Source organism: Theropithecus gelada, chromosome 3, assembly GCF_003255815.1.
Source record: "Theropithecus gelada isolate Dixy chromosome 3, Tgel_1.0, whole genome shotgun sequence".
In the NCBI taxonomy this organism is placed as follows: Eukaryota; Metazoa; Chordata; class Mammalia; order Primates; family Cercopithecidae; genus Theropithecus; species Theropithecus gelada.
Genome location: NC_037670.1, coordinates 174,762,669 through 174,790,364, shown reverse-complemented (window position 1 = coordinate 174,790,364; position 27,696 = coordinate 174,762,669). Strand labels below are relative to the sequence as shown.

General features: G+C 43.1%; 2 protein-coding genes across 4 annotated transcripts; both read right to left on the bottom strand.

Moving 5' to 3' along the window:
- Nucleotides 1-130: 130 nt before the first annotated feature.
- LOC112621207 (GTPase IMAP family member 5-like) lies at nucleotides 131-21,512 on the bottom strand. Of its 3 annotated transcripts, none has more exons than XM_025380555.1 (4): nucleotides 21,395-21,512; nucleotides 6,135-6,340; nucleotides 2,864-2,912; nucleotides 131-1,597 (listed from the first exon to the last, which is right to left on the bottom strand). In XM_025380555.1, exons 2-4 carry the CDS (start codon nucleotides 6,174-6,176, stop codon nucleotides 717-719), a joined length of 972 nt encoding a protein of 323 aa, XP_025236340.1. In that variant the 5' UTR covers nucleotides 6,177-6,340; nucleotides 21,395-21,512; the 3' UTR covers nucleotides 131-716. The 3 variants fall into 3 exon arrangements, with proteins under 3 accessions (XP_025236340.1, XP_025236341.1, XP_025236339.1); XM_025380556.1 differs by lacking the exon at nucleotides 21,395-21,512 and adding an exon at nucleotides 10,935-10,943; XM_025380554.1 differs by lacking the exon at nucleotides 21,395-21,512 and having other exon boundaries at nucleotides 6,135-6,175; nucleotides 6,273-6,813.
- Nucleotides 21,513-22,908: 1,396 nt separating this feature from the next.
- On the bottom strand, nucleotides 22,909-27,483 carry GIMAP1 (GTPase, IMAP family member 1). Its single transcript, XM_025380557.1, has 3 exons — nucleotides 27,350-27,483; nucleotides 24,978-25,026; nucleotides 22,909-24,022 (listed from the first exon to the last, which is right to left on the bottom strand). The coding sequence occupies exons 2-3, from the start codon at nucleotides 25,018-25,020 to the stop codon at nucleotides 23,145-23,147; spliced, it is 921 nt and encodes a 306-aa protein (XP_025236342.1). The 5' UTR covers nucleotides 25,021-25,026; nucleotides 27,350-27,483; the 3' UTR covers nucleotides 22,909-23,144.
- Between the last annotated feature and the right edge of the window lie 213 nt (nucleotides 27,484-27,696).

The window sequence follows — 27,696 nt, the reverse complement described above, 5'->3', positions numbered from 1 at the left end:
CAGTAGGAGCAGGAGGTTCTTCCTAATTTTAGGAACAAGAAAAGCCAATCCTGTTCCTTTGTTCTGGATGCCACTTGCTCAAAGGAAGCATGTGGACTGGGAAGTTCCAACAGATTGAAAGGATAAAAAGGAATGTGGAGAAATTTTCATTACTTTGAATGTTTTAAAATGCAGGTAAAAGAGACCCGGAGCACAAATAGCTTAAATAAGTAGGAAATTTATTGGCTAACACAACTGGAAATGCAGAGATGGGGCAGGCTGCAGGGCTGGTGGCTCAGGGCTCAGGTGGCCCCAACTCTCTGTGCTGCTCTGAGGCACTGCGTTCAACCTCAGGTTGGCAGCACAAAGCTGCTGACAGTCCCAGCGTCACACCCAGACCCCACAATGCCAGGGACAAAGATAGGTTCTATCTAATGAGAGATCTTCCATCCCCACCTCTGCAGACTTTTACTCACTTATCATGGACCTGCATGGGATCTCGGGCCTGTTCCTGAAGCAGTCATTGGCAGAGAGAGTGGGATAGTGTTTACAGCAGCCAGGCAGCCTTGGAGTGGAGGCACACAGCTCCAAGTCTATAAGGTAGAAGGGGAAATGGGAGCTGCACAGACAGCAAGCAGCGTGCTCCACAGACCATGAGGATCCGAGTCTGAATTGGTGATTATTAGAACAATGACGCCATGGGGTGATACGTTAGAAGTGCTCCAGGGTCCAGAGATTTAAATATTATGAAAGATGAACAGAAAAATAATTAAAAAAAGTATGCTGCACCAAAAAAGAAAAACAAAAATCTCATAATGCAAAAGCATCAAGTGTTTGACTCTGAGGAGCGCCTTGTATGCCCAGTTACTCTCATTCTCCCTCAGCTCTTGCCTCTGCTTCTCCACCTGCCATTTCACCTTGGCCAGGTACTGCCTGTAATCTTCCTGGCAGGTCCCAGCTCCAGCTCTTTGGAGCAGCTGGGCATCCAGGAAGAGGTTGTTGGTGTGGAAGGAGCCCTCTCGCTCCCTTCCCAGCCTCTCAATCACAGCCAGGAGCTCTGCCTGCTGCTGCCTCTGCTCTTCCCCAGAGCCCCGGTTGTTGAATGCACAGTACCTCCTCTCGCACTCCTGCACCAGGTCCTTCAGGCTGCGGTTGTCCGTGTTTGCTACATAGTCATCCAGGGCCTGGCCCCCTAAGTCCTCTTTGTGGGTGAAGAGGATGACCACATGTCTCATGGCCCCTGCCCCAAAGACCTCCTTCACCTTCCTGATGGCCATTGTGTCCTGAGCAGTGAAACGCCCCAGCTGGATCACCAGAAGCAGCACGTGGGGCCCGGGGGCAGAGAGCAGGTAGCAGTCCCCAATGTTCTTGTACAACTCTTGGGTATCAGCCTTTGACTCAAAAATGGAGGGTGTGTCAACCACCAAGACTTTCCTCCCATTCCATGTTCCTGTTTTTGCCTGGCATGTCCTGGTCACTGACTGGGCCACCAGCTTGGACTCAAACACGCGCTGGCCAAGGATGCTGTTCCCTGTGGCACTTTTCCCGCAGCCTGTTTTGCCCACTAGGATAATCCTCAATGCCGGTGGTGTTGCAAACAAGTTATCTTCTGATCTACCTGTAGAAAAAGAAGTTTTGTGTCTTACCAAGGTAATGATCCTTAAGAATGTTAGGTCATTGTTCATGGATATCTCATAAAAGCTATGAACCTCCTCCCCAGAATGACAGACATGTTTATGTGTGTATAGAAGTGTGCATACAACTGTAGGTGAATCTTGCATGTAAAAAGCCTCACTGGAAGCCCATGCTTGGATCCACAGCCAGGAGTCAGAACTGTTGCATTAAGGGGATGCATTAAGCACTTCATCTGGATTGTGGCAAATAGAGCTTTCCTGAAAGAAAATGGTCCTTGTGTTTTCCCCTGCATGGTGTTTAGGCTAGATCCATGGAGAATTATTAGAAGGAGGGAGGGGATGAGTAGTTACAAGTGAGAAAATACAATTACTTCTCTTTCACCCACATATTTCCAGGCACACTTGTAAAGACACACTCCACACATTCATCCAAGCCTTGAGGGTCAAGCAGGTCTCCACTGGCAGATCTATAGTGACCCCTGCCGGGGGTCAGCTGCCTGTCCCTGGGTCTGTGCTCTCTGGATAGGGAGTGAAATGTTTGAAATTGAGATGACGTAGGTTGTAGTTAATGTTAGGGCAACGTCTGGGAGATGACCCTAAGGTGGATGGCTCAAAAAGGTAGAACATAAGCTCAATAGAAGCATGTGTGTTGAAAAGCTAATCTATGCGGCTGATGGAAGCACATGAAATTGTAGCAGAAGTGGTGTTGGAGAGGGTGACACTGTGGCAGGAGCTAAAATCTTCAAGGCACAAAGAGGGGAGAACCTGCGGATTTCTGGAGCCCAAATGAATTCAAAGTGCACTTTAGGCTCTTAAAAATCTATTATTTTATTCCTCCCACTCTGGGTTGGTTCTTCCTTTTCTTAAGTTATTCTGTGGTGTTTTGTAGCAAGCACAATGACTAAATCCCTATGGGGACGTTTTTTGTTGTTTTGTTTTGAGCTGTTAGCAGACAAAGAAAGAGAAAACATATTCACCATTATGACTCGGTTTCCTTTCCACATTTCCCACACACCTAGTGCAGGGAGAGCATCACACTATGGGGTGTGTGTGTGTGTGTGTGCGCGCGCGTGTGTGATTGTTTGATTAGGCACAAGAGGTATGGCGAGGTAAAAAATGATGGTTGCCTTTATCTTCTTCGTTTAAAATGAATCGGTTTCTGCCACTGTGTTTTAGATGGGGGTAAGTGGGGAGAGAATTGTGATTCTCCCAAGCATCTGGGGCTCTTGAGAACTTCAAGACTTTCTTACCTTCAGCCATAGCTCCATATTTGCCCTTCTGGAATCCTTCCATTCTCTCCTGGAATAAAAACAGGAAAAGGATAAAAAGCAAATGTCCATATGCGAGCTGGTAGAGTCTGAGAGCACCTCAATTCAGACATCTAAGAATAATTATCCTCAGATGAGCCATTTCCATCGCTAATTTTCTAACTCATATTTTGCTTTGAAACATCTGTAAATAACTTTAAGCAAACCAGGTAATGTTAGGTTATGCTAAAATAGTGCACTATTGCTTCCCTCCCCTCAACTTAACAGAAAATCAGGAAATATTTGGAAGCAAATCAGTTGATTATCTCCCCCAACCAGAAAGGCATGAAATGAAGAAAGCATTCTTCTATGGAACAAAGAGTGAGTGTTAAAAAAAAATTGAAATTACACTAGGTAAACTTACCAGAATAGAGAAAAAAATTGCCTTGCTATAAATAAGATTGATTTATTTGAAGTAGTGGAAACTTCCTGTCCTAGAAAGTCTTTGGGTCAAATGGGTATTCCAGTGACGGAGAGGAAATTACAAGGTACTTTCCAATGGGAGGGTGGAAGTGGGGATCAGGGACACAAAGAACTGACGTGAGAGGAAATGGTGCAGGGGGACTGGTATGACCGCCTTCCCATCCTGACGGTTGGTGGAGAGGAGGTAGTGAGGTGATTGAAGAGAAATAGTCAACTTCAGGTCAAATTCAAGAACAACTCATTCCTGCTCTGGGTTTCCAGCACTGCGAAACAGCGTTGGGGAGGTATATCTTCCACCTGACTGGATATTGCCAATTATGACTCCCAGGGAGTCGTGCTAACTCCTATTTGCACCACCCATTTATAAGAAGTCCCCAGATCTTGACAGGCACTTGGTAATATTACACTTTTAATTTCCTGTCATCCTTATGGGCATAAATAAGGATGCCTTAATTGACTTAAACTTATATTTTACTGATTATCATTAAATTAAAAACAGTTTTCATGGTTTGCTATTTTGGTTATTTATAAACTTCCATTTTTAATAACTTCTGTGATTTCTATCTTTTCCACATTTTTCTATTCATTCAGTGGATCTTCTTGGCCTTTAGGTCAATCAATCAATTTTTGTATTATCAGAATGTATTAAGACAGCTTCCTGCCTCCCTCCCTTTCCCTTCTTCCTCTTCTTCCTCCTTTTCTCTTCCCCCTCCCCTCTCTCCTTTCTTTCTTTTTCTTAAGCCCAGAGAAGAGTATTCTCTCTCCTACACCCTTTCTTGTCTCTGGTAAATTATGCTTCTGGCTTTTGCTAAAGTAGCACCAGTTCCCTGACATCCTCTGAGGTTTGGAATCAACAAAATGATGTGGTAAGGGTCAAGAGGACAGTGGTAATGATGTTGATTATGAACATCGTAATTGTAATAAACCTCTGTGCAGACGTTTATAATTTTCAAGTTTATTTCATCCTTCTTATTTTAATTGCTCTCTCAAATTCCCTGTGATGTGATCAAGACTGGTCTTAAAATTTCTATTAAAATGCAAGGAAACTGAGCATTAAATGACCTGCCAAAGGTCACATATTTACAATGGAGCTAGCATCAGGAAATGGCTCCTTTTGCCTGTGTATTGTCCTTGATTCCATAGGCGGAAAAAGAGACTATTCCAAAAAAGTCAGCAAACCTCTTGGACCATGTGTACAATGCTGCCACCCCCTGGTAAGGAGACAAATTAATTGGACAGCTAGAAGCCTACCCTAAAACCAACACACAGAATTTTATTGCAAAATCTTGAGTGCATTTCTTATAAAAGATTATTCAAAAATAAAATTGTTGGTGGCAGGAATTTCTCTGAATTGGGGTCTTTCCTTTTAAAACAGCCAATTGCCTGTCACAAAAGCCAGTCAGACTCTGTTATGTCAGGCAATGAGCAGCAACAATAGCTCTCCCAATCCAATCTCTCTGAGTGGATCAGGCTGCATTGAGGAATATATTTTTTGGCAGATATTAACAAATAACAAAGTGTTCACAGGTGAGTCCGAAAGGATACTGATGGCAATGCTAAAATGAGTCATGGAGAAGATTATAAAATAACTGAATAAAGCGTGGTGGACACATCGTAGGCTTGAAGGAAAGTGATACGTGTTGGTCTACAGGGCAGACAAAAGTTGGGGAATTGAGAATGAAGGCAGATATCTTCTCCAAAGGAAAAATTTTACCAATAGTCCCACAAATGAGACCAAAGGTCACGAGAGATTGGAAGGCAGTGTGCAAGCAAGAAAGTAGCAGCCTCTGGCAAGCCGGTAGGAGGGTCTGGCTCAGGGAAAAGGGTGAAGCAAATGAACAAAATGCATGTTCTGATTTGAAAATTGCATGAACCTGATTTTACCATGAGAAGAGCTTATTTTAGCAAATCACAAGAAAGCAGCCTCTTCCATACTATTTTAGAAAAGATCAAACCACTTCTTGTCTTCTTTGTTCATAAGTATTTCCTTCACCCGTCTGCCCCACCCCATATATTTCCAGGTATTGGAATGATGTGTTTTGCGGTTTGGTCACTGTGGTTCCATGGCATGTCTCTCACATAAAGTTTGGCTGACAAAGGGATTGTTCACAGGTGCCCCAAACATGAGCCTGTTTCCCTACAGTGCATCCTGCAGGGTGTCACAGGAGAAATGTGGGAAATCTAGGGGAGCATGGGGTAGTTTTCTGAAGTTGAAAGTCACAAGAAAAGGTCCACTCAGGGGTCTTGTTTGGAACATGAGGTTCCTGGGGTGGGAAAATATCCTACACTTGCCCTGGGGAGCCCTAAGAATCCATCCTCAGCTCCCAGGCTTGTCTGAGACATAGTGCGTGTCTGGCTGGTCTGGGACAGGAGAAATTAGGAGGGTAAATTTGAGAAGAATGCCCCAGCACGCTAGGGGAGATGGGGAAAGCCTGTTACCCTCTGGGAGCTTCAGTTTCCCCATCGGTCCCACTGGTGAGAGGATCAGTTCAGCCTTACTCCCTGAGAGTTTCATGGAGATCGACTTGGCTAAGTAATGGGCAATGGGGCAGCAAAGCCCGCTGCCCGGGACTGGGCTGTGAGTGGAGGCGCAGATTCTTTAGGCTGTGCTCCACCAGCTGTGCACCTGCTGATGCCCGCAACACTCACCACCATTGCCCCGTTTTACTGACCAGGGAACCCAGAAGTGAGGGGATCTGTGCAAGGTCACGTCAGAAATGAACAGCTGTGACCAAACTGTGATCCTTCTGATTCCCCAAGTCTCTGTGAGCATAAACCCAGTTCTCCTTACCAGAAACGGCTGTTGTGCCCTGTCCTCCAGGGTGGCGGTCATGTAGGCTCTGGCCGGCTGGTCCTCTCTCAGGAAGGTGAAGTGACAGCAGAGAGAGCCCTGCTCTGTGGTCTGTGTGTGGGGAGGCTATTCGCAGGGCTGAGGGAGGCTGAGCAGATGCAGTTAAGGAGGAGCCACGTGCAAGGGCTGAAAGCTCCATGACTCAGCTGCAAAAAAAGAAGAGTAGAGATTATGGAGTGTGCCCCCCACACCCATGTGGACTAGGACACCCTGGTATTGGCTGGAAACTGATTGGGAACAAGCCCCTGAAAACCAGCCGAATGTGCTGCCTCCTTAACGGGCCACTTCCTGTCATGAGCCTGCCCTGGGACAGTGTGCCCCGTGCTATTTCCTTTTTATTTTTGACTGTTTCAAGCAAGCAGTATTTGGAAGAAGGAGATATGAAGGGAATTATAGACTCTCCCACTTCCAAGTTCAGAAAAGGCCCCTGGTGACTGGGAAGTCCTGGGCAGCAGCTGCTGCCCTCAGCACCCATCACTGGGGCACCTGCTCCTCCCAGCACTCTTGGGCCTCTTCTCACAGGCTCTGCTTCTGGAAAACTTCTGCTAACCAGGATCAGAAAGGCACTCTGGTCCACAGAGGACCAGAAGAAGCCCTCGCAGGGTTTGACTCTTGGCTTGTGACTTACCCTGGCAAGCTGTCTGCCACGTGATGGAGCCCTCCCTGTGGGGACATTGTGGAGTCCACGTGTCAGTTTATCTGGTAAGGGTTGAAAGCAGGGTGATAGAACCTCTATTTTTGAACTGATTGGGAAAGCAGTGGACATAAAGCTGATTGCCATTTAAGATTAGAGCAGTGGACATAAAGCAATTATGAGATGGAGAACACAATGGGACGTAGGCAGAGGGCCATCAGGGCCAAGAGAATCCCCACATCCCTCGTTGTTGACATTTGAAGTGGAGCTTACAGTCATATCATAACAATTGTCTAAGACTTGATGGGTAAAACAATTTTAAACAATCCCCTGCCAGCCTAGAAAACCTCTCCACAGAGGCAGAAGAGCAAGAAAACAATTTTATTGAACGTGCATTGAACCAGAATGTGATCTGGATCCCAGACAATCCAGGAAGAGATTGCAAAGACGGAGAGGGATGTCACCTGGTCATATAGCCAGGCAGGTGCCACCCATTACACATGTGTTCTCAAGCTAAACCGTAACTAGTACTCAAGTAACAGGACTTGACAGTACCCTTTGTCATACATAGTTCATCCTAAACTCACTCAGTAATCATCTGTGTTAGCTAATTGTCTTTTTCCAGAGGAAAAGGAAACTTCTCATATCCTCCATGGCAAGAGGAAGATTTGCAACTCAGAAAGGTGCTGGCAGATGTCAGGCTCCTACTGAAGTTAAGTTAGGCTCCTAAATTAGGACCCTGCTTTCCCACGGAGACTGGGAGGTGGGGACGCTACCTTCCCTGATGTTTGCGTTTCAAAGGGATGGCTTCCAGGTGCTCTAAAGACAGTCCTGGGCTGTCAAACAGCTTTTAAAGAGATTGCATTACAAAGGGTGGAGAAAGAATTCACACTTACAAGCTTTCTAAATAAAATACTCTAAGAAGGGAGGGGTAATTCTTTTCCACGTTGTTTTTTCCCCAGAAAAGAGAATTAACATTTTTTCCTTATATTTGACTTTTATTGGTCCTTACACTTTTAAATTCTTCAAGGACTTTCAAGCTAGTCAGCACTCATAATTTGTGTGAATTGAGCAGAGCAGGGCAGGAAGTGGGCTGTAATCTGACCAGGATTTCACCCTTATTAGATAGGGACCAGGTACTCCCCCAGCAACTGCCTGGAATCCCTAAAAAATTTGATGGACAGAGTTCACATCAAAATCTTATAGACACTGAGGGGCACCGATGCTAACCATTCTTATCAATGTAGCAAATTCACTTCATTCTAGTGACATCTTCAAACTCCCTCTCTTCTTTCCTTGTGGTTTGAACTATTCGCAAACATTATATTTATCCACTTAACTGGGTGCTCTGGCACCCCAGCTAAGGACTGATTTTCTGCTTTGAGTTCTGGTCTCTAAGTCTTATCTTTTTCTTCTCTAGTAGTTCCCAGGCTCCTCTTATGGCTCAAAGAGACCTCAGAGAGTCAGTGATGAAATGTGTTAACTGGTCTCTATCAGTTTTCTGGATGAGATCCTGGGCTTTATAGAGGCCAGGGACTGTCTTCAGGTCAGGATCTTGCTAGAACTTAGCCCTAAAAAGTGCTCAAAAATACTTACCGAATAAATGAGTAAAACATATGACTTAAATGCTCTAACTCTTCCCTCATGTCCCCCTTTGTAGTTACATTTAGTGCTAGCAGAATAATCTTAGGTAGCTACTTTCAGAAAGCAGGACTGTAGAAATTCATATATATCCAGATATGAAAGTATTTCCAAAACTAGACTCTTTGTGCCTTTTCCCACACCCTCTCTATTCCTCTGTTCAGATTTGCAAAACAAACAAACAAACAAACAAACAAACAAACCCCCAGGAAACCTGGGACACCTAGGAAGTGTCCATTTTCCTTATCCTTCTGTTCGACACCAAATTCAATACCTTTTCAGCCTGGACAGAGACAGTTATCTACCAAACCTGACATAGTACAAAACGTGATGAATCATTGCTGAAAGCAGGTCTCTATCCATCCCCAGCCACCTCTGCTATCCCTGTTCTCGCTCTGCGATGCTCCCTGGTGCACAGAACTGGGCACGCTGAGTTGCAACTCATGCGCTCTAGTTATGTGATGAAGTTTCTGGAGTTCTGAGCGCAGTAGCCATCTCAGGGTAGATACCTGTAGGCTGCCCTGAGAATCAGCTTTATTAAGCTGAGGAGATGCCAAAGCTCCATCTCAGAGACATTTTGGGCAGCCACCTTCCCTATCAACTTGGAGTGATTCAAGGACCTCAGGGTTCGTGCCTTGGACCTTCTGTTTCAAATGGAAGATAGACAATTATTGCCTTCTGATGAAGAAGGAAGGAAGAATAAGGGAAAGAGGAGGTGCGACATTTACCACTTTCTCTGGGCTGAGGTCCTAGGTGACCAACCGGCCAACTTGCCCTGAATTTGACTGGATTTAGTACTACAAGGCCCACATCCTGGGAAACCCCTTAGTCCCAGTCAAATTGAGTCTGTTGGTCACCACATGGTCTCCTAACACTTAGTCATGCTTGCTCTCTTTCACCATCTTGCCTCTGTCTCTTCATCCATCATCTCACCCTATTCCACGAAGGTCTCCCATGAACATGACTAGTAGGAAATGTGGAAATGAAACCCCAAGCCAGAGTTGGGAGGGGCTGAAGCCAAATGCTGAAGTGTGATTTCTCTTCCTTGTCTGTAGTCACTCTAAAAAAAGTTCTTTCTTGGAACTTTTTTAGAACATTGTGTTCTTATGAAAATCAAAGAGCAGGTAAAAGTTGCTGAAAAAAAGTATTACAATGCAGGCATTTCTGTATTATCAACATTATCATTTCCTTTGTTTCTGGACAAGGTCATAGCTACTCTTTTTAGAGCTGAGAGGGGCCAGGTCAGGGGCACCTAATTGGAGGTGAGAAAAGGAGCCTCCTGGATCAGGGTGTTCTACAGAGACCACACCTGCTGAAGAGGCTTCATGAGGGTGGGGGGCGGGGGGCAGAAATCATCTAGGGGTGAGTCCAGGAGGTAGAGTTGAGGATTCAGAAACATCCAGGTCAATAAAAGGGGCAGCTATTTGAGCCCACAGTTGACACACAACATGGAGGAAGGATTAATGTTGCCATGAAGTACACTCTAAGTATCTAAATATTGCATATTTAAAGCAAATTTGCCCTATTCTCCTGAGCCTTTGCACACTAGACCCAATGGGTGGTAAGTCCAGACAGCACCCATGGGAAGCAGACAAAAAGCTACCCTCTTAAGGAATCTGAAATCTTATTACAGAGACAAGACTTACGCAAATGAAAGACAATGAGTAAGGGTCCTAAATGAATGTTTTGGACAAGTGTATTTCATACACCCCATTATAGAGCATTAAAAAATGAAATAGAGCAGAAGAGAAACTATCAAAATTAATCACACAAAATGTAAGTGTATGTAAGTTCTGGGAAGCAGTAAAAAATTGAGGGTCATGGTAAAAAATACATGAAAGCACAGTTTTAGACAATGTGTTAAGCAGGATTTGGGGAAGAAAGGAGGTCAAAACGGACCAACTCGAAGGAGAAAGCCCTGAAGTGTGGAGTAGAACTTGGACGTGTGATCAAGGTTGACAGGAGGTGAGGAAGGGGCCCTTTGAAGTGGTTATTTTAAAGGAAGCAGAGAGTATGTAGGTGTCAGGGCAGGACAGCACCTAGAGCAGGTGTAAGAGCTTTTTATCATGACCTCTGGAGTTGTCTGGGTAGCTGATGTCTGGTTGTCTAATTCTGTAGCATTGCATTTAGAGTAGACCCTTCACCCATTTAGTTAGCCCAAAAGGCCAAGAGGGAACAGCAGGGACTGAGTGCATGCCCTGATGCTCTCCTCTAGTTGTTTATTGGATGGGTTAGATGAGGTCCAGATGGGATGACAAGGTCCCTGGAGATTTCCTGGCTGGCACCTTGGAGGACTGCTCCTGTTGCATCTGGAGTGGGGTGGACCTTCCTGAAAGCCTAATGAGACCCTCCCCTATCCTGACATTATCACCTGCAACTGAATGTCTCCGGTGAGCGTCTTGGGATCCACAAGCTGATACCTTCCTATCACGAATGTTTCTGAGCTTGCTGAGGTATACCCTCACCAGGCTGATTTCCTTTTGAGTCATTACATCGGAAATTCTCGGCCCTTGAGCTGTCAATCAATTATAGGTTTATTGAGATATTTTCCCCCTCACCCCTCAGAGGGGAGACAAAGAGCCCCTCAAAACCCCAAGGTGGCTCAAGGTCTGAGATCAGTTGCCTCTGAGGTTGAGGGCAGCCTCTTCTGTTTACACACTATGCTGTAACAAATGTTACCATGTGGACATCAACATGAAAAAGTTGGGAAGCTCTACTTTTGATGAAAAAAGTATAATATACCAAGTTGTGCTGTCTGGGTCTTGTTTTCCTTCTGTCTGAAATTACTATTGACATTTGACATCATGAGGTATCAGAGTTACCAACAGGCACATCTGTAGGACTGACTCAGGCTTCTTGGGGTGCACATTGTCTTTTAACATATCCCACCCCAAGATCTCTGGTTCCTCCCCTCCTGAAGCTATCAGACCTTACACATAGTCAGGAGATTCTGTCAGATTCTGCCCCAGGCAGTATTCTCAAGCTGCTCCATGGTCTCCATCAAGGCCAGGTTCTCCTAGACCCAGGACATGAGGTTCGTGGCCTGGGGATGCTTCTGTGTCCTGGGAACCTGAGCAAGGACCACAGTGACTGCATATTTGCTTTTTCAGAGAAGGAAAATCACAGCAAGAGCAATGATAAAAAGTGGAGGCAAAGCTAATTCTTCTGCTGAACATGTGAAGGGAGTTGATTTGCACAAGAAGTGTTAGAATCAGTTCAGTGACAACATAAGAAGTCATACCTCCTATGGCTTTTCTGTGAAAACTATATCCTGTGCTGCCATAAGCTTCTTGGAGACCTGCATGCACACATTTGCCACTTGAGTTTAACCCAGTGAATACCTGAGTTGTGTGGAAAGGAAAGGAAAAAGGCATAGCCACAGAAGGTGAGAGCTAGAAGAATCTTGGGGATCATCTAAACTAGTCCTTTTCTCCCCCTTATTACAGATAAGGAGACTGCAGTCCAGAGAAATGGTTTTCAGAAGATCATATTAGTTAATTTTAGTATATAGTGTGAGATGTAAATCAAGTTTTTTTTTTGCAAATGTATGCCCAATTTTTTATTCCATCAACTTATCTTGCAGGGAGTATCCTTTTTTATTAAATTACTTTGGTGCTCTTTCAAAAATTAATTGATCATATACATATAAGTCTATTTCTGAACTGTATTCTGTTACATTGATCTTTATGTCTGATCTTCACCAATACCTCACTGTTATGATGATGGCAGCTATATATAAATCTTGTGATCAGGAAGTGGAAATTCTCTTTTTTCTTTTTCAAAATGGTTTTGGTTTTTAAATATAAATTCTAGAATCAGCTTGAAAAATATATAAGAAAATCCTTCCAGATTTTGATTGTGATTGCATGACTGTACAGATTCATTTGGAAGTAATGATATCTGAATAATATTGAATCTTCTGATTCATGGACATGGTATAATATTGTTCCAGTTATTTAGGTCTTGTTTGATTTTTCTCATCAATGTTTTGCAGTTTTTGTAAAAAGCTTAGATTAATCCCAATATTTTATAATTTTAGTGGTATTATAAATGGCATTGATGATTTAATTTCAGTTTCCTGTCATTCATTACAAGTATGCAAGAATATAATTGATTTTTGTATGTTGACCTTGTATTTTCTGACCTTGTTAATTTATTAGTTCTAGAATTTTTTTTGATTCTTTGAGATTTCCTTCATAGAAAATTATGTCATCTGCAATTAAAACAGTTTTTATTATGTTCTTTCCAATCAGTGTGCTTTTAATTTCTTTTCTTTGCCTCCTTTCACTGGCAGGATCTCTATCAAAACATTAAATTGGAGTGGCAATGAGGGACATTCTGGCCTTTTCCTGAACTTAAGGGAATGTATCCAGTCTTGCACCCTCCGTATTCTTATGGATTTTCTGTCTGCATGTTTTATTGACTACTGAGAAATAAGGTTTAAAGTATCCAAGTATAATTTTGGATTTGTCTATGTATCTTTTTGGTTTCTTTAGTTTTGCTTCATGTATTTTGAAGCTTTGTTTTTAGGTACAAATATTGTAAGGATTGTTATATTTTTCTGATACATTAACACATTTATCATTATGTAACGTCCATCTTTATCCTTGACAATATTCCTTGCTCTGTAGACTACAGATCTATGTTATATTAATGTAGGTACTCCAGCTTTCTTTTGATGAGTGTTTTCATGATGTTTATTTCCTCATTCTTTTACTTTTAAGCCATCTGTATGATTGTGATAGGCGGAATTCTAAGGTGGGCTCCAAGATTTCCATAAACTAGTATACATGCCCTGGATAATCTCTTCCCCTTTAGTGTGGGAAGACCTGTGAATAGAAAAAATGCCATTTCTATGATTGGTTTACATGGTAGAAGTGAAGGGATTTTGCAAATTTAATTAAGTTCTCTAATCAGCTAGTTTTGCATTAGTTAAAGGGGAGATTTTTCTGGGTAAGTCTCACCTAATTAAAAGAAATCTTAAAAGCAAGAGATACTTCCAGATTTTAAGAAAGCAAACATTCATGCTTTAAACTGCCTACGAATATATGGAGAGGGGCAGCCTCTAGGATCTACCCACAACCACAGTCTTTCAACCACAAACAACTGAATTCTGCCAATAACCCGAATGACGTTGGAAAAGGACCCTGAGCTCCAAATGGCAGGATGGGTGATACTTTGATTTCAGCTTCACAAAACCCTGAGTAGAGGATCCACCTAAGCCATGTCTTGACTCCTGTGCTAGGCTGTTTTTACATTGCTATAGAGAAATATATGAGACTGAGTAACTTATAAATAAAAGACATTTATTTTGGCTCACAGTTTGCAGGCTGTGCAGGAAGCACAGTGCTGGCATCTGCTTCTCGTGAGGGCCTCAGGAGGCTTCCAATCATGGTGGAAGACAAAGGAGATCCTGCATGTCACACGATGAGAGTAACAGCAAGGTGTGGGGGAGGTGCTACACACTTCCAAATAACTACATCTCACTTACTGCTGTGAGGACAACACCAACACTTCTATGAAGTATCCACTCCCATGACCCAAACACCTCCCACCAGGTCCTGCCTCTAACATTAGAGATTACATTTCAACATGAGAAATGAGGGGCCAAACATTCCAAAAATATCAACTCTTGATCCACAGTAATAATTGTGTGTTGTAAGTTTTCACATTTGTGGTAATTTGTTATGCAGCAATAGAAACCAATTCAGTCATTATATTTAAAGTGCATTGTTTTGTAGATAGCATATGGTTGAATCTTGTGGTTTTCTTGTGGTTTTAACCAATCTAAATGGATTCAATCTACCTATAAAAATTTCAGGCCACTTCACATATATTTTAAGAAAGTTACAATAGTGTACTTGCAATTCATCTTTCCCATTTTTGTGTTATTATCTTTGTAAGCTTTTACATATTTTATAACTTCCCTAATACACTATTACTATTTTTGTTAGAGCTATACAATGTAAAAGAAATTTCTTTTATATTTGTATTTTTTTTCCATTTCTAGGGCTTTTCATTTCTTTGTGTAGATTCAAATTTCTGTCTGGTGTCATATTCATTCCTTCTGCCTGAAAAACTTCTTTTAAACTTTCTTATAGTGAAGATAAGTTGATAATTAATTGTTCCAGCTTTTGTTAGTTAGATTCTTTATTTCACCATCATATTAGAAAGATTTCTGCTGACTGAATATTCTGGGTAGTTTTTTGTATTTCGGTATAATAAAGATGCTATTCAATTGTGTTCTGAATTGTAGTTTCTGACACAGAATCAGCTGTAATTTTAATATTTATTCCTCTAATATAATGTCTTTTTCCCCTAGTTATATTTAAGACTTCCTCTTTATCATTGGTTCTCAACAGTTTAAGTATAAAATGTCTAGATTTTCTGTTTTGCTTTGTTATGTGTTTACCCTGCTTGGAGCTCTCTGTTTCTTGGATCTGTAGTTTGATGTCCTTCAATACTTTTAGAAAAGTCTTAACCACTACCTTTTCAAATATTTCTTCTGTCCATGCTCCTTTTCTGACATGTATGTTAAACTGCTTGATATAATTTCATAACTCCTATATATTGTTTTCTCTCATTTGTTTTTCTCCTTTTGCTCAGTTTGAACGATTTCTATTAACTTATTTTCAAATTCACTGATTCCTTCCTCAACTGTGTCAAGTCTACTGATGTAACCCCTAAGGAATACTTCATGTCTCATAAAATGTTTTTAATTTCCAGCATTTACATTTGACTCTTATAGTTTCCATCTCTCTGTTGAAATGTCTAATCTTTTATTACATGTTGTCTACATTTTTCATTTCATCCTTTAGCATAGTAATCATAATTATTTTAAAGTCCCTGTCCCACTTCTGGATTATTTTTGAGTCTGGTTCTGTGGATTGTTTTGTCCTTTCATTATGGATTATTATACTTTTGCTTTTCTGAATATATTATAATTTTCTTAAATTGTAAATATGCATAGTAGGAAAGTAATTGGGATAAACAGTATTTATACCTAGAATGGTTATGCCTCTTCTTCTGTCAGGCTGTTAGTGTTCAGGTGAGTCAATCTAATTAAGAGTTGAACTGGGTTGGGGTTGTTGCTATGGTTACCTTCAGTGCATCTTAGGTTTTTAATATGTTTAGTGTTGCCTTGTGCTTAGGTGGGGACTGAAATGCCATAGGGCTTTACCTGGTGTTCCTGTTCCATTCACCCTCAGATTTCAGTCATCTCTGCATAACTCCACTTCACAGAGGGTTGTTCCAGGCTTTGACCCTTCCCTATAGTAGACTGGATTGCTTGTTAATCACCCAGTATTTTTTAGATATATGGCAAGGGCAGGGAAGTGTTCTTTGTTGTTCCTACATAGCTTCAGTCTTAGGCATGGCCTATGTGCCTGGGCCTTGGGCGCTGGGCTTTCTCTGTGATCCTAACCTTCTTCTTAATGGCAGCTGTATTCGTTAGGGTTCTCCAAAAATAGAGAACCATTGTGTGTGTGTGCGTGTGTGTGTGTGTGTGTGTGTGTGTGTAGAATTGGTCTGCATGATTATGGAGGCTGAGAAGCCCCATAATATGCTGTCTGTGAGCTGGAGAACTAGGAAGGGTGATGGTGTAATCCAATATGAGTTTGAAGGCCTGAGAACCAGGGAAGCTGATGATGTAACTCTCCCAGTTTGATGCCAAAGGTCCAAGAACCAGGTGTGTGTGGGGGAGGTTGTTGGTGTAAGTCCAAGAGTTCAAAGGCTTGAGAACCAGGAGCTCCAATGTTCGAAGGCCAGAGAAGATGGATGTCCCAGCTCAAGAAGAGAGAATGAATTTGCCCTTTGCTGCCTTTTTGTTCTATTTGGAACTTCAACTGACTAGACGATTTCTGCCCATATTGGTGATGGCAGAACTTCTTTACTCGTTTGAATCTACGGATTCAAATGCTAATCTCTTCTGGAAACACCTTCACATACACACACAGAATAATATCTTACTAGCTATCCGGGCATCCGTTAGTTCAATCAGGCTGACACATAAAATTAACTATCACAGAATCCAGGCTGTTCTTTGTATATGTGTAAAAGAAGTCTTGTACAGAACAGAGGTGTTTTTTTGTCTCTTTTTAGAAGTCAGTTGTCAGTCCAATTTTTACTCCTTTATAATATCTCTTTTTTTCTGCTTTAAGTTTATTGGTTTAATTGAATTAGTGGATTGATATATTTTATCTGTTCTGGAAATTTCTCATGTTTTCATATATTGTCTTAACTCCTGTGTTTCTATTCCTTTTTTCTTTTTGCCTTATCTCTGTGAACCTGTGTTTTTCTATTCTTTCAGAATGATGATTAATATGTTAAAACTTCTCACTCTTTTCTCTATATTTCTTACCCTCTCTCCACATTGCCTATCTATTTGGTATCTCTGGGCTGCATTCCGGATTTTCTTCTACCCTGATTCTCTCTTCAGCACTGTCTAATCTGTTAAATCTGTCCACTGAGTTGTTAATTTCAGTTGTATATAAGTTCAGGTTTGTGAAGGAGGAAGCACCAAAACTGGATTAGATGTACAAAAAATTTAATGGAGGCAGAAGCAGGTAGAGGGAAGGATAGCCTTCAGACCATAATGATTTGACACCTGTGAAGGGAGAGTGGGAAGAAAGAAGGTTTGGTTAGGAAGAGTCGTGAGCAGTGCGGTTCCAGGAAAGATTCAGCGCCAAGGGGGAGTCTTTGAGCCAAGCCGCCAGTTAGAGGAAGCTCATTTCTTTCCAGGAGGAGCCTGAGTACCCTCACCATTTCAATGTGCTAGCTCACTGGCTGGGAGCAGTCTGCAGGTGGCATGCCTTTGGCACAAACATGGTGGTGGGTCCAGAGGGGCAGCAGCAGGGCCATTTACCAATCATACTCGCCAGAGCTGGTGATGTGGGTGGCATGTTTTATGGCTGCCATATTCCATTTGTCGATTCTAATAGTTTTATTTGGTATGTTTGCAAATGTATCATGTCAGTTTTATATTTTCCTATTTTCAGAAGACATTTTCAAGATTGCTTAAAAACTGTCTTAGATATTGTAAGTGTACTTATTTTATACCCATATCTGATCATTATAGTATCTCAAGTTTTTGCTTATTTGTTTTTGTTACTTTTTGTTTGGTTTTCTCATTGCATCATGTTTCTTTTGGTGTTTGGTTTTCTCCAAGTGCTACACATTACATTTAAAAAGAAGTGTTCAAGGGAAAATGTAAGGCCCAAAATATTAGTATCATCCTCCAGGTAGAATTTCTTTTTAATGCCAAATCTTCAGACACTATTGGAGAAAGACCACTTTAATCAAGTCTAAGGACACTCACACTACAAGTCTACAGGGGAAGGATAATTTACATCTAAGAATTTATCACTTTGGGATCCTTTTTTTTCTTTTTTCTCTCTTTGAGATGGAGTCTCACTCTGTCACCCAGGCTGAAGTGCAGTGTCATGATCTCGGCTCACTGCAACCTCCGCCACCCATGTTCAAGCAACTCTCCTGCCACAGCCTCCTGAGTAGCCGGGATTACAGACATGCATCACCACGCCTGGCTAATTTTTTGTATTTTTAGTAGAGACATGGTCTCACCAAGTTGGACATCCTGGTCTCAAACTCCTGACTTCAGGTGATCCACCTGCCTCCCAAAGTGCTGGAATTACAGGTGGGATCCTTTCTAAAAGTAAGGCGAGGATGACATTCTTCACTTTGGATGGATTGTGGGTTTTACTTTTATCCTGATTATCCTATAAAATTACCAAATCCCAAATTGTGGCTCCATCTTTAAGCTGTTTCTACTTGATCTGAAAATATAAGTGGCTCCTCACCAGACTTAGGTTTCTGGGTTTTCATTTTTCTTAGATTTGTTCTAGAAATTCCTCACTCTCTTTTTATGTCTTTGAAGCTTACTATTTAGTTTATTTTATCCAGAGTTTTAACATTATTCTCTATGGGAGTACTGTCCTAATTATCTACCCACCATTACCATAAGATGTATGTTCCACTGATTTTTTTTTTTTAGATGGAGTCTCGTTCTGTCACCCAGGCTGGAGTGCAGTGGTGTGATCTCGGCTTACTGCAACTTTCACCTCCCGGGCTCAAGCGATTCTCCTGCCTCAGCCTCCTGAGTAGCTGGGACTATAGGTGTGCGCCACCACACCCGGCTCATTTTTTTGGAATTTTTAGTAGAGATGGGGTTTCACCATGTTGGCCAGGATGGTCTCGATCTCCTGACCTCATGATCCACCTGCCTCGACCTCCCAAAATGCTGGGATTACAGGCATTAGCCACCGCGTCTGGCCTCCATTGATCTTATTGATTCTGAGTAACCCTAATTCTTTGAGCATCAGAGACAATCCTAATCTAGGTCTTCATGTGCAAGCTGTTACAGAGGGACCTACAGAGAATATTAGTTATCTCCTTTAACACAAGAAAGAATTGTTCTTCCCAGGAAAGAATTCTTGTTTCCAGGAAGAAGGTCTTCTTTGCCTACTGGAGACAAATTCTGGGAATTCAGGCTTAAAACTTGGAGTTGATCCTTCTGCAGAACTGGAAGTCAGAAAGTCTTTCTTTCATTTTTGTTTCTTGAGATTGAGATGTCTATCCTTGGGGTGTGTGTGTACGTGTGTGTGTGTGTGTGTGTTTGCATGCATGCAAGCGTGTGTGTTTAATTTTTGAGCAGTGGTATGCAGTTCTCTTCAGTGTTCACCATGATACATCCTGCTAGCTGTAGTAGAAAAGATAGTCTAGGCATCTTCAGATGTATGAAATCAGGAGGATATGCACAATATAATACCATTTTGAAATTTAAAAAATGTCCAAGTGCCTAAACTTAATGGTATGTAAAGAGAATTATGAGGAGGGAAAGAAAATATAAAAATATGAAAAGAATTAGGCAAAGAATGTGATTGAAAGTATAAAAATAAGACTCAAACCAATAATTATAACAAAACATCCAGTATATGGAGTGATAACTGCTTAAAGAATTAAAGAGGAGGGGACAAATTTAGACGCATCTCCATAAAATATTTTATTGGTAGAATAAGCAAGAACCAAATCTAGTTGCCAAAGAATAGGCCAACAGTGCCACTGTTAGATTAAGAATCATGGGGGAAAAATGAGTGTTGAGCCATAGTCTAGCTATAGCTTCCCCAAGAATTTACAGGAATTCTCTTCCGGGGTACTGAATCCATAGGTGAATCTCTGGAAGGAGCACTGGTGTCTGTTAGGGCTACTGTGCGGGCTGGAACTGAATATTCATTGTGTAAGAATATGTAAGAATGTACTCATTGCCTGAAATATTTTGCTCTAAAAGTTAATCATGGCCAACACTAGCTTTCAGAAATAAGCCAGATACAAGTCTTTTTTTGTAGAACAAAAGCTGATCCAGGTACCAGGGCATAGAAATATGAACAGAAACATCATCAGCACACGATCCATACATTTTTATCCTTGAAGAGATAAAAGGAGAGGAGAGGAAGGGGGACACAATTGAAATGGATATATATTCATATAATTTTTGAGGTATTGGACAGTATTTTTACCCTATGTCTGGTTAAAATTAGCAAGCAAGTTTTTCTACAGGAGGCAGTGCTGTTTTATGCTGTAATTTAAATATAAAATTGATTTGTGCTATCAAATCACTCAAATTACATAACTGAGGTTACAAGGCCTAACCTTGAGCTACAGGGGAAAAAGCATCCTTTAAGCCACAGACTAAAAAAAGACTCTACTGAAGGGAATGGTGAATGCCAACTGTTCTGTAGTAGGAAAAAAGGATAAAATAACTGAAAGGGGGTGGAAATACAGTAATTTGGGGGACCTTGTGCTTGAAGGGAAGTAAATTTCCTTAGGGCAGGAGAGTATCATTAATACAATGGCATGCTTGCATGAAATAATTTTCTGTTATCTAGGGTAGAAAATTTAGAAAATGGTCAAAAGTATGGTAGTTGGAAACCTAATATTGAAAAAGTACAGGAAAGTCAACTTTACAATTCATTTTCCAAACATTTGTTGATCCCACTTTATATGCCAGGCACTGGGTTGTATAACGGGATACAAAGATGGAAAAAAAAAAAGATCATAATCAAAGTATCTGAAAAAGAAAACCACTAAAGAAATGTTATTGAATGTAAAGGAAAACCGTAACTTCTTTAATAACATATTATTCAAATTCAAAGATGATAGCACATTTTGAGATTCAGATTGGTAATGTATCTTTGATTACACTTTGCAAATGTATTTGACAATTAACCATATACTACTACTTTTTATTACTGAGAGGAGGCAGGACTCGACTCCGGAGGTGGGGATTGGGCTCCAGACCACACTGAAGACGAGCTGAAAGGGAAGAGGTTTTATGGAGTCTCTCCATAAAACACACTCACTGGTGCCACATCAGGTTACCATTGCTAAGGCAACACCTGGAAGTTATGGCTCCTTTCCATGGCAACAATCTCATGACCTGGAAGTTATCACTTTTTTTTTTTTTTTAGAAATTTTGGCATAATCCACCCCTTAATTTGCATATCATTGAAAGTGGGTATAAATATGATTGCAGAACTGCTTCCGAGCTGCTACTCTGGGCACACTGCCTATGGGGCAGCCCTGCTCCACAAAGAGCAATACGTTTGTTGCTGCTGCTGTTCTCTACCACTTTGATAAAAGTTGTTCTCTACCACCACCAGCAGCACTGGCTCGTGCGCAAGTGGCCATGGACGACCACACTGTGCCCTCCCTGCTGCCCTCTCCGATCATCAAAGGAATCCCTCCCTGGCTCGAGGACCCTGCAAGGGCCCAGTATGGCTGCTGAGGAAGCGAAAGGCAGGAATTAAACATGGGTTTTACTGGAGCCACGCTTCAAAAAGTCCAACTCCCTGCAACGTCACCAAGGCCCTCAGGACCCCTGACCATAGCCTGCCCGAAGCCTGCAGCCCACCTGGAACCTCCTGCAGTCCTTAGCTTGACCTGGCATTTGTGCGCATGCTTGCAGACCCCTCCTTCCCAACGTGTGCTGGGAAGACACTAGGGCGCCTGCGCACACTCCCTTCCTCCTCCTCTTCCCCTTGATTGGGGCTAATGTGAATACCTGCTTCCTGTGTCTCCATGATCTCACTAGAGGTTGGCTGATTTAAAGACAATGAGTTCCCTTAAAGGGTTCTCATTATGCTCAGAAGTAGAAATAAGGAAATCCTATTGTTTGATTCGCACAACCAGTCAGCGTCACATTTTCTAATCATCTGGCATTCAAGAACCTTCCTGGACAGGCCCATCCCGAAAAATACCGGATGCTTTTGCCTCACAGTAATAGGATGGTCAGGTGTCTGCAGTCTCAGCCTATGCACCTGGCGCTCTGCCTCTTCTCCATAACCAGAATGGAGCTGAAGATACAGACACTGTGTGTGTGTGTGTGTGTGTGTGTGTGTGACAAAAATATGAATAACCATATAGGAGATATTATACGTTACTTTCCCAGTATCCTACTTTTTTTCTTTCTTTCTTTCTTTTTTTTTTTTTGAGACGGAGTCTCGCTCTGTCGCGTGGGCTGAAGTGCAGTGGCCGGATCTCAGCTCACTGCAAGCTCCACCTCCCGGGTTTACGCCATTTTCCTGCCTCAGTCTCCCGAGTAGCTGGGGTTACAGGTGCCCGCCACCTCGCCCGGCTAGTTTTTTTGTATTTTTTAGTAGAGACGGGGTTTCACCGTGTTAGCCAGGACAGTCTCGATCTCCTGACCTCGTGATCCGCCCGTCTCGGCATCCCAAAGTGCTGGGATTACAGGCTTGAGTCACCGCGCCCGGCCATCTTTCTTTCTTTCTTTTTTTTTGAAACAGATTCTTGCTCTGTCATCCAAGCTGGAGTGCAGTGGCACGATCTCGGCTCACTGCATCAAGCGATTCTCCCGTCTCAGCCTCCTGAGTGGCTGGGATTACAGGCGAGTGCTACCACGTCTGGCTAATTTTTGTATTTTTAGTAGAGATGGGGTTTCGCCATGTTGTTCAGGCTGGTCTCGAACTCCTGACCTCAGGTGATCCGCCTGCCTAGGCCTCCCAAAGGGTTGGGATTACAGGCGTGAGCCACCTTACCCGGCCCCTACTTCATTTTGGAATGCCACGAACCATAATATGTTCTAGAAAAGTGGAAACTTATTTTCTGCTTTGTAACAGTACAGTTACATTCATCTTTTTGGTAGTAAATCATTGTACTAATAAACTGATGTTGCAGAAGTAACATTAACATGTATAATGCCCACATTTCTTTTATTGATGCTAACAGTCTACAAGAATCACAAAAGAACATATCTACTCATGTATATGAACTAGAAATTTATCAAGGTGGGGCAGTCTAAATTTTTTAAAAAGTTCAAAAATAAAGGCACTTGTTTCCCCTGTGCCACGCATTTGTCCCCACCAGAAGCTACTTGACATTAGACTACCAAAACTACCAAAGGAAGTTCTGTTAGATAAATTGAAAACTCTGCATACACATCATTTAAAATGAGTCAAAAACTTAAAAAGTGGATTCTGAGCCTTGGCAAAGTTGCAAAGATGATGCAGCATTCAAAGTTTCTTGTGTCATTAAAACTGTGCCTGAAACTACAGGATTCCTTCCGTTGGAATAAAGTTGTCCTTTCAGCTCCAAGAATTCAGCCTCTCTTGACCAAGTTGCCTTCAGTTTTAGGACCTGCAGTGTCAGTCAGGCCCGACCTCCGCAAAGGCCGCCGACCAGCGCCTGTGGAGCAGCACGCAGAACAGGAGTGCGCCCCCCAGCAGCAGTGCCAGGCCCAGCCTCCAGCTCCAGGGCGGCTTCGGCCACGCCCACAACCCGGCCCGCAGCCAGGCGCCCCATGGCCTCCTCCGCATGCGGGCGGCCACGCCCTCCGCCACCCTCCGAAGCCGCTCCTCCTGGCCTGCCCAGCGCAGGAGATGTGCCAGCTCGTACAACTCGTTGGAGTAGTGGGCGCCCTTGTGCTCCCGCACCAGGCCCTCCACCAGCCCCAGAAGCTGCTCCGCCTGGGCTTCCTGCTCCCGGCCGGTGGCCCGGTTGTCAAAGGCACAGACACGGCCCCCGCACTCGGCCACCAGCTCGCGCAAGGCCCGGTTCTCTGTGCTGCCCACGTAATCTTGCAGGGAGCCCCCAGCCAGGTCCTCCTTCCTGGTGAAGACGATGACAGTCCATTTCAAGACGTCCTCCCCGAACATGTCCCTCACCTGCCTCACCGCTTGCTGGTCCTGGGCGGTGAACCGGCCCAGCTGGGTCACCAGGAGCAGCGCGTGGGGCCCGGGGGCCGAGAGCAGGTAGCAGCGACCTCTCTCGTCACAGCCGGTGTCTGTCTTAGACACTTCGGAGCTGAAAATGTCCGGAGTGTCCACGACTTCCACGTGGTACTTGTTCCACCTGCGGCTGGCCGTGGTGCAGGCCCTGGTCACAGACGTGGCCCCCAGCCTGGAGAGGAACTGTTTCTGGCCCAGGATGCTGTTCCCAGTGGCGCTCTTTCCGACCCCTGTTCTCCCAACAAGGAGGAGCCTCAGCGTGGGATCCTGCCGGGACCAAGTGGTCTCTTCTAAACCTGTGAGACCAAGTGTTACAATCTTACTTAAGTTTAACTAACTTTCCCTTGGGAACTGGAATCTTCTTGCCTTTAGCAGAAGTGGTTAAGAATAGAGATTTGAGCCCGTAGGTGTTCATTTCCACCTTTTCCTTTTGTATTTGGGTTGTCTGCCTGCACCTGTAGATGCTCCAACTACAGCTGATTATCATAGAAATGTTCCTTTATCAATCCAGCCCAATAGTTCTGACATTTCTGGTCAGCCACACACATGCAGACATATTTATTTAGTATTTGAAAATTTCGATGCACTCTGAAATATTCTCCCAGAGACCATCCCCAGAGAAAGGCCGTGGGGGCAGTACTGCCCGGTAGGGAAGAGCTGTGTGGAGTTCCAGCTACCCTGGTTTGAATCACAGCCCCACCATGTGCTAGTTGTGTAACCTTGGGGAAGTTGCATAATCTAAGTATTAAGCCTCTTCGGCAAAAATGGGAGTGATAATAGAGGCCTGTTTCTCAGAGGCCTGTTGAGGGGGTAAGATAAGCCCTCTTTCCTTCTTCCCTCCTTCTCTTCCTCTTTCTCTCCTTCCTCTCTTCTTTCTCTCTTAAACTGGCTGCCTAAAAAGAATATCTGTTTTAACCCTCTATCCTTGTTCTGTAAACATTCTACCTCGCAAATCTTATGTTCACTGTAGTGCATGATTTGATCCCCTCTGCACTTCTTCTGTGGCTTCAGATCAGAGTAGGCTTATTATCCTTATTTTATACCATGGAACCAAGGGAGCCGGCTAGTCAAAGAACTTAACTTTTCACAGCAGAGATCCAGCTAAAATGCAAATCTCAGGGCCAGTGCTGTCATCCCAGGGTTGAGACATCTCTGGAACTTACCTCTGTTCAGTCTTGAGGAAGCCCCATTCTCATTATCCTAAGCTGAAGCCTAGGGGGGCAAGTATGAGGTGTAGAGATATGGTCTTACCATAGATATTTTCTTCATCTCTCACCATCTTCCTTCCTCCCATGTTTACCTGGAAGGGTACCAAACACAATTTGTTAATTCATTTATTTATTCCTCAAATGGGCATAACCATCTACAGTGTGTCAGGCAAAGTCCGAAGAGCTGGTGACAGCACAGTGGAAAGACATGGTTTTTGCCTGCAAGGATCTAAAAATCTAGGTGTATGTCTTGGCAGAAGGGCAGGTGGCTAGAGAGAAGACAGGTAAATTTTGTCAAATATAATACATTGTGCTAATCCTTCTTTAAGTACTTGAGAGAATGGCCTTGGAAGGGCCAACACCCTGCCCTTGAGTTGGTATGATGCTGTGAGAACATTGGGTGGGGCTGGATTTGTCTTTTCAGGAACTCCAAAAGCAAAAAGCAGAGGGTAGGTTATAATATTTACTCAATGCCAATGGGCTTTAGGTATTACTTTTTCCCCGGGTGGTTCTATATCACTGACATAAGCTAGAGATATCAGGGGATTCAGCAGCTGGGGGAAGATTAGGTAAACCCTCAGAACCAGAAAATTTGCCCAGTGACTTAGGCACCCACCTTCAAGTGGCTGGCCTGGGAAAAAAGAAGAAAATTGGGATTTTTCTTTTGGAAATTGAACAGATCTCCCAAGTAGATCTGGAGGGCCCCTGACTCTGTTTTCTTAAAATCAAATAGTTTTGTTTGTCTAGAGATGTCTAAATATGATGTCTGTGCTGGAGAGACTTGAACACTCCCCTTCAACTCCTGAAGTTGTCTTCCCCTCCAAATCTGATTATGCTGAAATCTAACATTATGTAATACAGCTAAACACTCTCTGATCCAGTTTGCCTAATCACACAAGCTCCTGAACACAAATGCACTTCTCCCTGCATCTACGTCTCCAGCCTTATTCCCAGACAATCCCCCACTCGGTCAGCTACTTCACAATCAGCGGATTTCAGGGCCTTGCCAACCCACTCTGCTTTCCCTCCTAGGACTATTGATCCTCCCCGACCATCTGTCTGTACCTCACCGTCCATGTCAAACTCTTTGTGTCTTGCACCCTGGTCACTCAGGTACCTGTGTTCTCTCCCATTGGCACCACACATGAAGGAAGGGCAGAGAGAGAGGCTGGCTAAGTAACTTGTCTTTGATCAAAGGACTTGGAGAACAGGTTTGCCTCATCCTCTATTAAATCTAGAGCTGTTTCTGTTTCTGCAGGAACTCTCCTGGCCCTCCCCAAAACCTTTGATAAGATTCACTCCATGGGCCTTATGTGATTAATTATTTTGCGTGTAGGAATGAACAGACGATCATCAATGACATCAGAGCAGAAATGAAGAAACAGCTGCAAGATTCGGAGAAAATAATTTAGGTGAAGCAAAATGTCCTTGTCAACCAAGAAAATGAGAATGTGTGCTGCAGGGAGTCCACAGAACTCTGGGTAGTCCACTGGAATTTTCCATAGTTTGGAACAGGGGTTGAAATGATTTTAAATAGATTTTTTTAGAGGAAACTAAGACCCAGCTGAACTCTGAGGTGACAAATGGCCCGTAATCATTGAGGAACACTTGTAGGATCCTATATTCCTAATACTTTAAGAGACCTCAAAGTTTATTGAGTTCTTTGCCACTCAAATGTGCTGTTTCTCAGAATTACGTGAATGTTCTTTAAAAATGTACAGCTCTTGGATCCATCCTCAGAGATTCTGATTCCTGAATTAAATGTTTCTGATGTCCACAGCTCAGAACTTGGACATCAGTCATTTTTGCAACCCCCTTTATTGTACAGGTGGGAATTTAAGGTGTCCCCGTGGCTGGAGCAGGAGAAGCTTGAATTAAGGGAGCAGATGTTAAAGGGACCATGCAGGGAAAGGGGATGAAGACCAAGATATTAATCTCAGATGTCTCCTCAGGGGCCCCTTCTGTGGACAGTGAGGAGGAGAGTTCAAATGTACCCAGTCTTGTCACGTTGTGACTCACTCCGAGGTTAGATGGCTTACGGGGCCACAGAAGTATCTTTTGCCTTTGCTCAATAGGGAGCTTGAGGAATGTTTAATGCCTTTCAAACTGTATTTTATTCCTGGAGGTGGTTCCAGCACACTCTTCTCTTACTTTATTAAGGGAAGTGGGAGGAGACAGGTTTCACTCCCCACCAAGAACGTGTGTGCTCCAGAGCTGGAGAAGATGATCCTAAAATTTCCTCTGAACTTTGCCTACTTAAAAACCTGGAAGCATGTCTTTGATTGTACCAGAAATTGCTCACCTGCATGATGCCTTGTAGAATGCAAGTGCTCAGGCAGTAAACACTCTAGGAATCACCTTCTTTCTGGTTCTCAGAGTACCCCCAGCCCCCGCCACTCCCAGGCTCTGGCTCACCTTTCCTGGTGACAGGCTCTGAAGTTGGCCACAAGAAGCCCCAACCTGCTGCTTTCCCTTCGGCTGTGAGTGCAGAAGGCTCTTTCCTCTCGGCACACAGAGGAAATCACTCAGACTTCAGAAATCAGGAAGCTCAGGGTGGGCCCCATGGTTACGATTTAAAGAGACAGAAACATTTCCTATTGAGCTGTGAATTGGCAATACTTCTCCTACCGACCTACTTTCTGCTGTGACTGAGGTTATATGTCTCCAGCAGGACCTCATGATATCAAATATCTTGCCATGCCCTAAGAAGGGAGGAATGTTTAGTCCCTGAGGCCTGACTGTACTTCTAAAATTGATTACTA